Here is a 13,061-nt window from a genome sequence, read left to right on the forward strand (position 1 = left end):
AATGCACGAGGTAATAATTCTGGGAAGAGGTTGTATTAATAAGACCACCTTATTCAGAGAACTGTGCTTACACATACATTCATTATTCTAAGTCAAAGGTTTCCAACTTTAGGGATTAGAAATAAAGACTGAAAAGTCATTTCATTCCAGGTCCCTCGGCTTCAAGTCTATTTGGTAGATCATTAAACAAACACCACTGGTTGTAACATGGTAGAAATAATGTTAATGAACCCTATTCATGATAGAAATAATGTTAATGAATCCAATTCAGTCCATCTTTATCCGCAATAGGATATTTTTTGAGCATCTACTATGTGTAATGAATATAGTTTACAAAATTACACAGTGTGGTGTATGCTCTACTGATAATTCTGTAATGACTACTTCATGCCTAATTCCTTATGCATGCTGATAACTAAAATAGAACACTAAAGTATCTCTTGACCAAGTAATAAGATGGTCCAAGCAATGTATTCTGTATATAAACCATAGTGTAAAACACTTTTTGGTAGAAAAACTGCTTTTTTGGTAGCAATTAGGTTTAGATGTATGAGTGTTGCTAGTGAAATATTATGTAGATGGGAACAGAGATTCTGTGTTTTAGTTTATGGAAATGAGTTTTTTAAACATTAGTGGGACTTCTATACTTAGAAATTAGAATTTTTATGTGGCAGGTTAACCTTGTACACAGTCACATTTGATCATATTCTCTTGTCAAAAACTGTAAGTATTAAGTCTGTGAGTAAAACTAATCCTTTCAAATATGAGATAGGCGTAAGAATATGTAAGTATTAATATTCCTCACTATGAATTTTCCTTTGGGGTATACTCTGGCATGAAAATAATTTTCCTGAAAAATAAATGTCACTGTTGCTTAGTCCTGTTGAATTTCAAAATTATTTTATACTCATTGAATTTATAACCTTGACTTTCATAGAGATCCTCTGGGTTTACTTCTTATCATAGGGAAAGAAAAAAAAAGTATTGCTACAGGCTTGCTAATTAAAATCCTTCAATATTCAAGTGTAGATGAGAATAATTTAAAATCTTAGTCAATTATAAGGCCATCTACTTCAAAATCTGCTTTAAAATAGGGTCTATATAGACATTCAAACATTTAAAGCTTATTTATCTGAAAGCTCCTGGAATCTCAGATTTGCATATGTGAAATATGCATGCCATGAGACTTAATCCCACCTAATTTCTAGTTTTCCTCTTTTATTTGGAAGCAAATGAAAGCGTTTTGTGACTCAGTTTCTCTGTAAAATTAATAATGTGACTTCTTTTTAATCCATTATTGCTTTACCAGGTATCTAATAGTGAATTAGTAATCAAAACTCCTTAGAAATGACTGTAAAATTAAAATTATGTTTGAGAATTAGGCTTTTAACAGTATCTATTGGAGCATTTTTTTTCAACTCCAGAAGGGTCTTTTCTGATGACTCAGATTTTAGTGCATTCTCTCTCTCAATGGACTATTATTGGAGGAATTTAAAGTCATTCTACTATTAATCTGAAATATAAAATTGAGAAAGACAGAGAGAGAGGGAAAAATAATCAAGGAAACAAGGTTCTAAAAGAGCCTGTAGACCAGGGGAGAAAGCAGCTAGAAATGAAGAATATTTCTTATATAGGCAAATGGATGCTTTTTTCATGTTAATATGAAGAATGAAGAAAAAAATATGGGAATGCATCCCAACACATCCATAGGAAACTGAAGGAGTCTCATCTATTTCTTGCTATTTTTTTTTCTATGAAGGAAGATATGAGGTTCTTAGAAGTTTAAAAATAGGTGGAGGTTTGAAAGAGCTATCTGTGGAATCAGTGAGAAGAAAACTCAAAAGAACAACCAAGCAGTGTGAGAAATAGGTTGAAGATAGAGTACTTATTAAAGTGTCTCCAGTGTAATATCAGCATTTTCTTCATCTCTGCTTGGCAGCCCTGTTTTAAGACCAGAGAAGGAAGACAGTTGGACCAATCTCAGTCTGAAGTTTTCCAGGCTGGGATGGCAGAACACTGGGGACGAGACATCAACCAAACTGGCAAGAGAGTGGTTAAAGTAATGAACCAGGGAGGCTAAGATGATTAGGAAAATAACTCATTTTTGCATGAGCAAAGGCATAACTGTTATTGGAGAAGATGGAGTAGTCTGTGTAGATAGAATTTAAGACAGAAGAGATGGGAGGATGGGAGGAGCAGTAAGTTTGGTAGGCCGTGCTCAGCCTTCACAGTACACTGGAATCACCAGAGTGTATTTAAAAACTACCCTTCCCTGGGTCCCATCCTCTGAGATTCAGGTAGAATTGGTCTATGGTTCATCCTGGGAAATGGACTTATATTTTATAGACAAGGTTGAAAACCATTGTTTAAAGCCTTTCATAAAGAATGGTTTTTTTTTTTTTTTTTTTTTTTTAAAGTGTGTTGGCATTTTATTTTAAAGGCAATGGGGAATTAGCAAAGGTTTCAAAAAAAGGAGAAATAAAAGTTATTTTGTATTTTTCAAAATCATATTTTTTCCCTCAGAGTAATTGACAGATACCAAAACAGAACAATTAAAAAAAAGAAAGGCAGACTTGTGGAGAGAATATGGCAGTATTCCGGGTCAAATGGTGAGATCTTGAACTAGGGATCGACAAAGGAGTTGTAGAATAGGGGACCTATTTTTTGTTTCAATATAAGGATTTATGGCACATAATAAAGCTTGTGTAGAATGCTGGAGGAGGGGCTAAAATAAATGGAGATATTTATTTTGGATAGTTGTTTAATTGTTGCGTAAAAAACTACCACAGATGGCCAGGTGCAGTGGCTCATGCCTGTAATCCCAGCACTTTGGGCGGCCGAGGCAGGTAGATCATGAGGTCAAGAGATCAAGACTATCCTGACCAACATGGTGAAACTCCTTCTCTACTAAAAATATAAAAATTAGCTGGCACACACCAGTAGACTGAGTTACTCGGGAAGCTGAGGCAGGAGATCTTGCTTGAACCTGGCAGGCAGAGGTTGCAGTGAGCTGAGATTGAACCACTGCACTCCAGCCTGGGCAACAGAGGGAGACTCCATCTCAAAAAAAAAAAAAAAAATCACACACTTCACTTCTCAAAACAACCTTTATTATCTCACAGTTTACATGGGTCAGAAGTTCAGGCACAGCTTCTCTGGATTCTGTGCTTAAGGGTTTCACTTGGTTAAAATCAAGGTGTGGGCTAGGGTTGAGATCTTAGCAGAGGCTTGGCTGGGGAAAGCTCTTCTTCTGAACTCCCTCATGTTTTTTTGCAGAATTTATCTCCATGTAGCTGTGGGTCTGAAGGCCCTGTGTTCCTGCTCACTTACAGCAAGGGGCTGCCCTCAGGTCCTAGAGGCTGCTTGTAGTTTCCTGCCATGTGACCACACCATCAGCATTTCATTGCATGGCTATTTTCTTTTCAAGGCCAGCAGGAGAATCTCTCTCTCTACACAAAAGTCCCTCTTAAAGGATTTTCACCTAGTTAACCCAAGCTCACCCAGTATATGTCAAACTGATTAACTGATATGGCATATTAATCATATCTGCAAATTGCCTTCCCCTTTGTCATATGCCATAACCTATTAATGGGAAGGACATTCTGTCACACTCACAGTTCCTTCCCACACTAAGCAGAAGAGATTATACAGGCATGTACAACAGGATATAAGATCAAATGATTTTGCAGTTTATTGGGACAGGAATACAAGAGAAGTCAAACTTTTTAGGAAATTGATGGCCTCAGTTTTAGACATGTTGAAATTTCAGTAAATTGGGCATCAAATTAGAGGGTAGGTGGTATAGAATTTAGTGGTGAGATCTGTACTGGAAGTATGTATTTGGTAGTAATTATTAGAGGTGATAGTTAAAACAGTCAGATTATCCAGAGAAAGACTATAACAAGAAGTGGGCTGAAGACACAAAGCAAAGCCAAATAGAGCTAGAACTTCTAGAGGCTGTACTTCAACCCACATCTCTTGATTTCAGTGCAATATCCCATTATACAACCTTTTGCTATTCTTCCACTGTTTTATTTCAATAATATTCGACTCTTCCTAATCTATGGTCCACTGTCTGTCCTCTTCCCATCCCCAAGTCACATTATAGAATCAACATCTTTTTAAGTGACAGCCTTGCAGATCATAGACCTTTAAGGAGAAATGGACTCTTTTATGATCCTTGTTCTAAACAATGAATCATAGGAATTACAGGATGGGAAACACAAGGCCCAGGGCGGGGAGGTGGCACCATTTTTAGCCCTGAGCTACTTCATTCCTTCTTACCAGAAACCAGAACTGTGTACTTTTTCCTGTTCCTTTCATCTCAAAATTGCCTACAAAGTAAACAAAATGTCACAAATTTGAATGCAGATGTCATATTTATATATTTCTTAAAACTTTGGTCTGTTTATCTGAGTACAAACTTATTGAACCTACTAGAGCAATATTGTTGAAAAATCCAAACTGTGATCATGGAAATAGAAAGTGAATTTGATCAGTACATTTTAATCAGATCTTCCTCTCTTCTCTTAAATCTTTTTCTGTCAGGTTATATTCAAGAAAAATGTGTTGTTCCCTGCCCATTTGATTGCAAGTTAAGCGATTGGTCTAGTTGGGGGCCTTGCAGTTCGTCTTGTGGAATTGGAGTGAGAATTCGATCCAAATGGCTCAAAGAAAAACCTTACAATGGAGGACGACCATGTCCCAAACTGGATCTCAAGAATCAGGTAAAGTGCATGAAACAACAGTAAAAAGCTAAAAAAGCTATCCTCATAATTATTTCCCATTGAAATTGTAGTCATTCTCTTATTACCAGGAGCTTATAAAAAGTTATCACATCTAAACTTGTTTAGAAAAATAAGCAAACTAAAAGTTACTGCTGTGTTTCTGCTTTGACTCCATGTATAGTTTTCTCAGTAGTAAACAATTATACAACTTTTGCTATTAGAAGGATTGTAAGCCCACAATCATATGTGCAAATAATCTTTTAAAACATGTAAGTAAAGTGGAATAATGTGTATTAAATGTAAAAGTAACAAACTTAAAAAAAAAAAAAAAGTTATCACAATCTCAGAAGAAGGATTAAGAGGGCAAAAATTAAAATAACAAAATTAGTAATTGAAGCTTTGCCCACCTTTGGATAATGCTGAGACAAACTTGGTATTCTTAGCAGTAATAATATTTACAAAATCAAATCTAATTGATTTTTAAATGATCTTAAGCTATAATTTGATATTTTAAAAGTTGGCTATATATGTATATATTATATATATATATATAAATATATATTTAAATATAAGTAATAATGTTGGGAGAGTATCAATTATTTCATGGCAATATGATTAGTGGTCTTATCCATCAGCTCCAAAAATGTTCTGTTTTTCTTTCACCTAACACTTTATCCTAATGTTTTTCATTCTCAATCTTGCCAAATCTTCCACAACTCTATAAGTCTCTTTTGAACTATTTCTCTACCTGTTTTCTCAAAAATAATAGATATTTTCATAAATAAAACCATGATAGATCCCTTTCCATATACATGGCTAATGAAATTGCCATCCTAAGCAATCCAAGTTGATTAGAGTATTTCAGTTGGCTTTGTACATGTAACAGAGTCTATGATTTCATTAAGAATTACAATAAAGAACTCAAATTTCTCCCGTGATTGCATACTGATGATTAGATTAAGACTGATATTTCATTAACCAATTGACTAGGTGGAGTACAAGATTATTTTGCTTAAAATTTTTTTTTTTAATTTTTAGACAGGTAAAGTGTGTCTATATGAGTAGGTAGATCCTCTGTAACTGGGAAACTTCACAGAATAGCTACACATGCTTCTATTACTAATTCTAGTGTATGATTTCTATCCTCTCAATTCCATTTAGACTCTATACGTATTGTTTAATGTAAGGAAAATTTCATATGTCTTTTCTCAATTAATTTTAATAACATATCAAGTACTGCTTAGACTTGAATATCATGTGTCAATTGAAGACCATTCTCTCTAGCTAATGTTTTCTTAAGGTTTTATAAAAGACATATAACTCACTGAAATTAAAAAAAAAATTATTTCAACAAGATGTGTTTAAGTTCTAAGGCAGAGCATAGTTATTATACTGGTCTTGACTTTAAAGGTTATGTGGTAAAATAATGACTATAGTTTATTCTCTTAAAGAAGATATGTACCTTTTAGGAAAAACAAAGCAGAGGATTATAAAATCAACATAAAGGTTGAAAAAAGCCTCATGAGATTTTGGTGAAAGGAGGAGTAAAATATGATTAATGAAAACAGGAGGGAAATAATGAAAGCAGAGATAGTCTGAAGAAATAAGCCTGACGAAGAAAGAAATAATACAGGCTTATGGTCAGGAGGGAGACTTTTAGGGAAATACTCTGCATAAAGGCTATTTGCCCATCCATGGGGAATTTTCTGGGCATTTAAAACGGAAAAGGACTACTATGCACTTATAGTTATAAATAATGTATGTTAATTCTTTTTATATTTTCCTCAAAACCATCAATGAAAGCTAAGTCTTTATAATGCTAGTGTTAAACACTCATTTTAATGTGCTAATTTTATGAACTAGGAAATTATCAAGGGAATAATAGGACTTTATTTGAACTCTGACTTTAAGACTTTATTCTCAGTATGTGAAGGCAAATGTATAGATACATGTCTATAACGTTTGAGAGTAAGAATAAGATAAGAGTAACTCAGTTTAAGAAGGGATGACACTCCAGTATTTGGGTGCATGTTGTGACTTAAAGGAAACTTGTTCTAAACAATTCATTAAGATATAGCACTTCTACATTTGGGAAGTAGTACAAGCTAGAAATTAAATCTAAGTTCAAGAATAATTAAATTCAATAAGTGAAGGTAGGTCTGTCTGTAGAGGGTATATCTAACTTTTGAGTTCCAGAAGGCAATTGCAGCCTTCCAAAGATACTGGTTTTTTTTTGATGTTCAGAAGTTAATCCTGAGTTTTAATGATCAGAAATAGAATTTAGTTTGGCTTTTATTTTGTTCCAAAGAGATTTCATATATCAAACATGTATGTGGCTGAATTAAGAATTTCACCCCAATCCATACTTTATATGTTAAAAAAATTATTTATTGTAAATTGACAATTTGGGGGCTACAAAATGATGTTTAATTTATGAATACAGTATGAAATAATTAAGTCAGGCTAGTTAGCATGTCAATTACCTCAAATACTTTTTTTCTCTGCTAAGAACATTTGAAACTTACTTTCTTAGCAATTTTGAAGTGTACAATACACTATTAACTACATTTGCCATGCTATGCCATATATTTCAATTAAAAATAAAATTTGTTTCTCCTGTCTGAGTTTTTGTGCTCTTTGAGTATCATCTCCTCTTCCCTCCACTTCCAGCCTCTGTTAACTACCATTCTACTCTGTTTCTATGAACCTGATAGTTTCAGATTCCACATGTAAATGAAAACATGCAGTATTTTTCCTTTTGTGCCTGGCTTATTTTACTTACCATAAGGTTTCCAGTTTTATCTATGTTGTCTCAAATGACAGGGTTTCTTTCTTTTTAAGATTAAATAGTATCCCATTTTCTTTATCCACGCATCTGTTGATGTAACAGGTGGATTCCATAATTTGGCTGTTGTGAATAGTGTTATAATGATTATCGGAGTATAGACATTTCTTCAACATACTGACTTCAAATTTTTGGAGTAAATGCCCAGAAATAGGATTGCTAGGTCATATAATTCTATTTTTAAGTTTTTTGAGGAACTGCCATATAATTTTCCGTAATGACTTTACTAATTTACATTTGTACCAATTGGGTATAAGTAATCCCTTTTCTCCACACATACTTTATATCTTATCATAAGTTAGTTGATCAGGACAATAAATAATAAGTCCTCTCTTTCACTCATAAGTCTTTGAATGGCAAGGGCAAATGACATAGTGAAAAATCCCAAATTTAAAAGAAATCCTCTTCAGAGCCATTCTTTCTATCTCTCTGTCTGTCTATGTATGTATGTATGTATGTATGTATCTGTCTGTCTATCTATCTATGTATAAGTGTATTTGTGGAAAGATCTCTGTGGTGACTTCATTATATATTCGTTCTTATGTGTAGTAGAATCCCATGTATGTCTTATACTGTATAGAGAGCTGTGTTTGAAGTTATTCATATTTTCTTAATTCATCTGACAATAAATTGGGTTGTCAGCAATTTTCATTTTTAAAAAATATTCCCCAGCTTCTGTTATTTATGGCAATTCTTTAGAGGAGGCCACTATTTGTTTCTCTAAGCTAGGCATATTTAGTTACACTGACTGAGGCTTTTTTATAAAGTTCATTTTACTGCTAGCTTTAGGTTATTCATCTCCTGTCCAATTTGTTTTAGTTTTCAATTTACTTTCCTATTTTTGGAAGCAGATTAATCCCCTATTGCATTTTTACTCATAAGTAAGAGCTTTAAAAAAAATAACCAAATTATAACATTAAGAGAGGAACACATTTTTAGTATATGAGCATGAGGAGGATACATTATGTGTCAGATTGAGCCTAACATCCTCTTCATAAAAATATTGAATTTTCATGTATGTTTGTTTTTATGTAAATGTCAGTATACCTGTATATACTTATTCATTTTCCACTGCTTCTCTTTAGAATATGAGGTCTTTTTGAGGGCATGGGCTGTCTTTCAGCATTTGCAACTCATTTCGGCCCCTGTACATTATCTTGTGGGTTGTCAAATTGTATTCACTGGAAGCCTTATATGAAAAGTAGCCTTCTCTCTGGACAAGTGGTGCCTAGGTCCACAGAAATGAACAAATATATTACAACTTTGGTCTCTTATGCTGTGATTTGTCATTAGAATTCCCAAAAATGTGAGTCCTTCTAGAGGAAAGAGATCACAATCTCCAAATTATTATTGCCCAAGGAGTATTTCAAGATTTTCTTGGAACATCTTGGGTATTTCATTCCCCATTACAATGTAACACAGCAATATAAATGGAAAGGTTGCTATTATGTACACAAGCTCCTCATAAATTGGTCTGAATCTGTTAGTGAAATCAATATTTATCATCTTTCATAAAAAGCCTTCTTTTTAAACCAAAACCTATCACCATGATAGCTCTTTCTCTAGAAGTGCCTAAATGACAGAAATACTTGAGTAGCTTTCTGCTAAGCCTATTTGTGATGCTAAATACTTTGAGCATTCAGCTTGTCCAAAGCTCTTATCAAGGCATAAAATATCTTCTAAATAGTTTATTGCGTTATCAGGTCAGTTAGCTAATGCCCTTGACTCTGCTTTGCATACTAAAATATATAATACATTTTAATTTTTCACAATCTATAATGTGTTAAGTGGATTTAAGTGTACTTGCACTATATATTTTTGGATACATATTTTTAAAATGTTGCCTAATAGAAGATAAGGTATGAGGACATTAAATCCCCATTGGACTTACATTTCCCTTTATGAGTTCTTCACACAGTTGAAACCAAGGGAGTTCCAGAAAGCTGTATTTTGTTTATTAATTGCAAAGCACTGTGTTCAGTTTGTCTGAATAAAAATTTTATATCAAGATTAATTACCTGTAGTTTTTATAAGTACATGCTATTTAAATGCATTTTGAAAACATTTTTATTATGTTTGTAACTGAATGAAAGAATATAAATTAAATATGTGTGTTTTCTAGAAACAATTGCTATTTTAAAGGTGTGTATTCTCCCCAAAGAGAGGTGTTCTAAATTTGGAATTGAATAATGTAATAAATTTTATTTTTCATAGCAGGGTAATGGTGTGTTTAAGAATTTCTTGTTTCCAAAGATATACAAGTATATTTTAGGATGAAGATGACTTTGGGGTGAGAAAGTTTCTATGGAGGAATAGCTTATGCTCATTTTGATACTGCTTTATTAACTATACTAGCAGCATGTTAGAATGTAAAAATAAGATAACTGTCATTCTATTACAATATTTATTTAGCCAGAAATATATGGCTATGCTTCAGATTTAATTTGGTTTAATCAGTCTTGGCCTCTTGCATCCTTTCAACCAGCCCAACTCTCTGATCCTGACCTAGACCTAATCATTCCTGGCAGTCTGCTGCTCACTTTGGACTTAGAACTTTGGCAGGAGCCCCAGACTTTACTGGAGCAAGGAGTCTTTTTCCTGGGTATTCATATGAAAGGCAGTCCAAACTGATCCATAACTGAACATTCAGGTGTGCTGTTCTTATGTGTGGAGGGGAGGTTGTTTTTTTTTTTACCTTGGATAGAACTCGTTTTAAATATGAAACATTGCATGCCATATAATTAACGGCTGATTTATTCCCAGAGTTATTTGGGAGGATTTAATTTAGAAGGTGAAACACCTAAAACATTTTACCTCTCTCTGACATAGTAATAATCTCAAAGCCCAGGTATGCACCCTACCTTGGATGTGGCATAAAATGCCTTATATAAGCTGGTGTTCTTCCTTTTGTGTCCTTTATGCCGGTCAGCTAACCCTGACTCTGTGCTTTCAAGTTGTTGCTTTGCACTAATTGAGCTGAATGGAGCTCAGAGGACAGGCAATTTTTCTTTTCTGTTCTTACCCTGTCGCCATTTTCAAGAAAAATTGTTTTTTCTCCTCAAGAGATTCCTCTCCCCCAGCATTTGTATCCACACACACCCTATTATAGATCATTGCAAAGTACTACCCCTCAGGCTTGTTAAATCTTTTGAAACTTTGATCATTATTCTTGGGAGCTGTCAGAATCAATCATGAGAAGCAATTTTCCTGTATCTGTTGCCCACTTAGTGTTATATTTTACTATATGTTTTTAATACTGGGTTTGGTACTCTGCATGCATCCAAACTCACTTTTAGCTGTTCTTCAAGATATTTGCTATGTACCTCTAGAATGTTCTCTTATAGGCTGGCTTGGCAAATGTCCCTAAGGCTGCCCTTGGGCAGGGTCGTCAGGGTTGGCTGGAGACAGCTATAAAATTGTGAAGCTGGCAAATATTGTCAAATTTTGCCATTGGAAGTCTTTTACTGTCCTCCCAGATCTCATATTATCCTTAGTCCCTTAGCTCCTAAAGCCCTGAAATATTAGATAACATTAGCTTCAACAGGAAAATTAAATCATCTGTTTGCAACTTTGCAAAACAGTCTCCTTAACCAAGTGCTTCAAGTAGAAGTTCTCAAGTACTTTTCTAGAAAAACATTATAACCTGCTTTTCAAATTTTTCTGAATCAGTCTGTCATTTAAGCTTTAAATAAAGAATGAAAAGCTCTCCCCTCCTTTCAGGTATTGAAGGAATAAGGATCTGACTTTAACTGTGTGTGTAAATGTTTTACTAAATGTACAGAGGACTTTAAAAAGGTTGTGGAAAAATGGAATTAACAGATAAAAAAATAAATTTTATTTTTCGACATAAGCTCCATCCAGGTCAACACACTTCTGTAAGCGATGATACTATCCATTTAGTCCACACTTAAATAACTGAGGGCTCTGAGAATTTAACAATGTCAATACAATCAATCAATTTTCACATTATTAGCTAAAGAAAAACGGGCTCCCTTTCAATATTTTTAAAGATTAGGAAACAAAAAAAGAAGTTAGAGGAACCAAATCAGGACCATAAGTGGATGCCCAATAATTTCTGAAAACATTCACAAAATTGCTCTTTGATGATAGGAATAAGGAGGAGCATTGTTGTGGTAAAGAAGAAAACTCTGATGACGGTTTCCTAGGGATCTTTCTGCTAAAGTTTTATCAGCTTTCTCAAAACACTCTAACAATAAGTGGATGTGATCATTCTTTGAACCTCCAGAAAGTCAACAAGCCAAACGCATAGAGTATTCTGAAAAATATTGTTATGATATCTCCCTTTGACTGGTCTGCTTTTACTTTGACTAGACAGCTTCTTCCTCTTGGTAGCCATTGCTTTGATTGTGCTTTGTCTTCAGGATAGTACTGATGAAGCCATGTTTCATCTCCTGTTACAATTCTTTGAAAAAATACAGCAGGCATCTGGATCCCACTTTTTAAAATTTTCATTATAGCTCTGCTTTTGTCTGCAGCTGATGTGGATGCAACAGTTTTGGCACCCATTAAGTGGAAAGTTTGCTCAAGTTTATTTTTTTTTTTCAGTCAGAGTTGTATAAGCTGTACCAGTTGAGACATCTATAGTGTTGGCTATTGTTTTGCTGTTAATCATCAGTCACCTTCAATTCAGGCACTCACAAGACAAAACTTTTTCCTCAAAAATTGATGTGGATGGTCTACCCCTGTAGGTTTCATCTTCAACATTGTCTAACCCCTTCTTAAATTGAGTTATACTTTTGTAAATTGCTAATTTATTTTGGACATTGTCTCCATAAACTTTTCATAAAGATCAATGATTACACCATTCTTGTACCCAAGCTTCCCCATAAATTTGATATTTGTTCTTGCTCTAGTTTTAGCAGAATTCATGTTGCTCTGATAGGGACTCTTTTCAAACTGATATCTTATCTTTCTTAGTGCATCAAACTAGATCCTGTCCAGACATGTTATAAAAAGTTAATATGAGATTATTTTGGTGCAAAAAATTTTGAAATCTATGTGTACTTTTTTCACCATGTATATTTTCCAAGAACCTTTTAAAGACCCCTTATACTAGTTAAAAAATTGAATCCACACTGATGGAATACAATATCTTTTTTTTTTTTTTTCAAATCTAAAGAAAATAATTTTCTTAAGACCATTTGAGAGTAAGATTCTAAATTGCATGGTAAGTCTCCCATTCTTTAGATTTTTTTCAAGCTTTATTCCATTATTAATATAAAGTAGCAGAACGCAAGTGACCTATATATTGTCACATTTCCTGCAGAAAAAATATTTGTTAAAATGTGATTTTATTTTTTCTACATGACTTAAGATTCAAATAGAAAGACCAGGTGCAGTGACTCAAGCCTGTAATCCCAACACTTTTCAAGGCCGAGGCAGGCAGATCACTTGATGTCAGGAGTTCAAGACCAGCCTGGCCAACATGATGAAATCCCATCTCTACTAAAAATACAAAAATTAGCTGG

At 34.0% G+C, this 13,061-nt stretch overlaps 1 protein-coding gene across 2 annotated transcripts in view; it reads left to right on the plus strand.

Moving 5' to 3' along the window:
- Positions 1-13,061, plus strand: part of THSD7B (thrombospondin type 1 domain containing 7B) — an 835,144-nt gene that overhangs the window by 625,025 nt on the left and 197,058 nt on the right. For both annotated transcript variants that reach the window (XM_032286329.1, XM_032286330.1), the window contains exon 15: positions 4,549-4,727. In XM_032286329.1, the coding sequence (XP_032142220.1) occupies positions 4,549-4,727 (179 nt within the window). The remainder of the gene's footprint in view (positions 1-4,548; positions 4,728-13,061) is intronic.

This window comes from Sapajus apella, unplaced genomic scaffold, assembly GCF_009761245.1.
Source record: "Sapajus apella isolate SASKATOON/1434 unplaced genomic scaffold, GSC_monkey_1.0 scaffold18, whole genome shotgun sequence".
In the NCBI taxonomy this organism is placed as follows: Eukaryota; Metazoa; Chordata; class Mammalia; order Primates; family Cebidae; genus Sapajus; species Sapajus apella.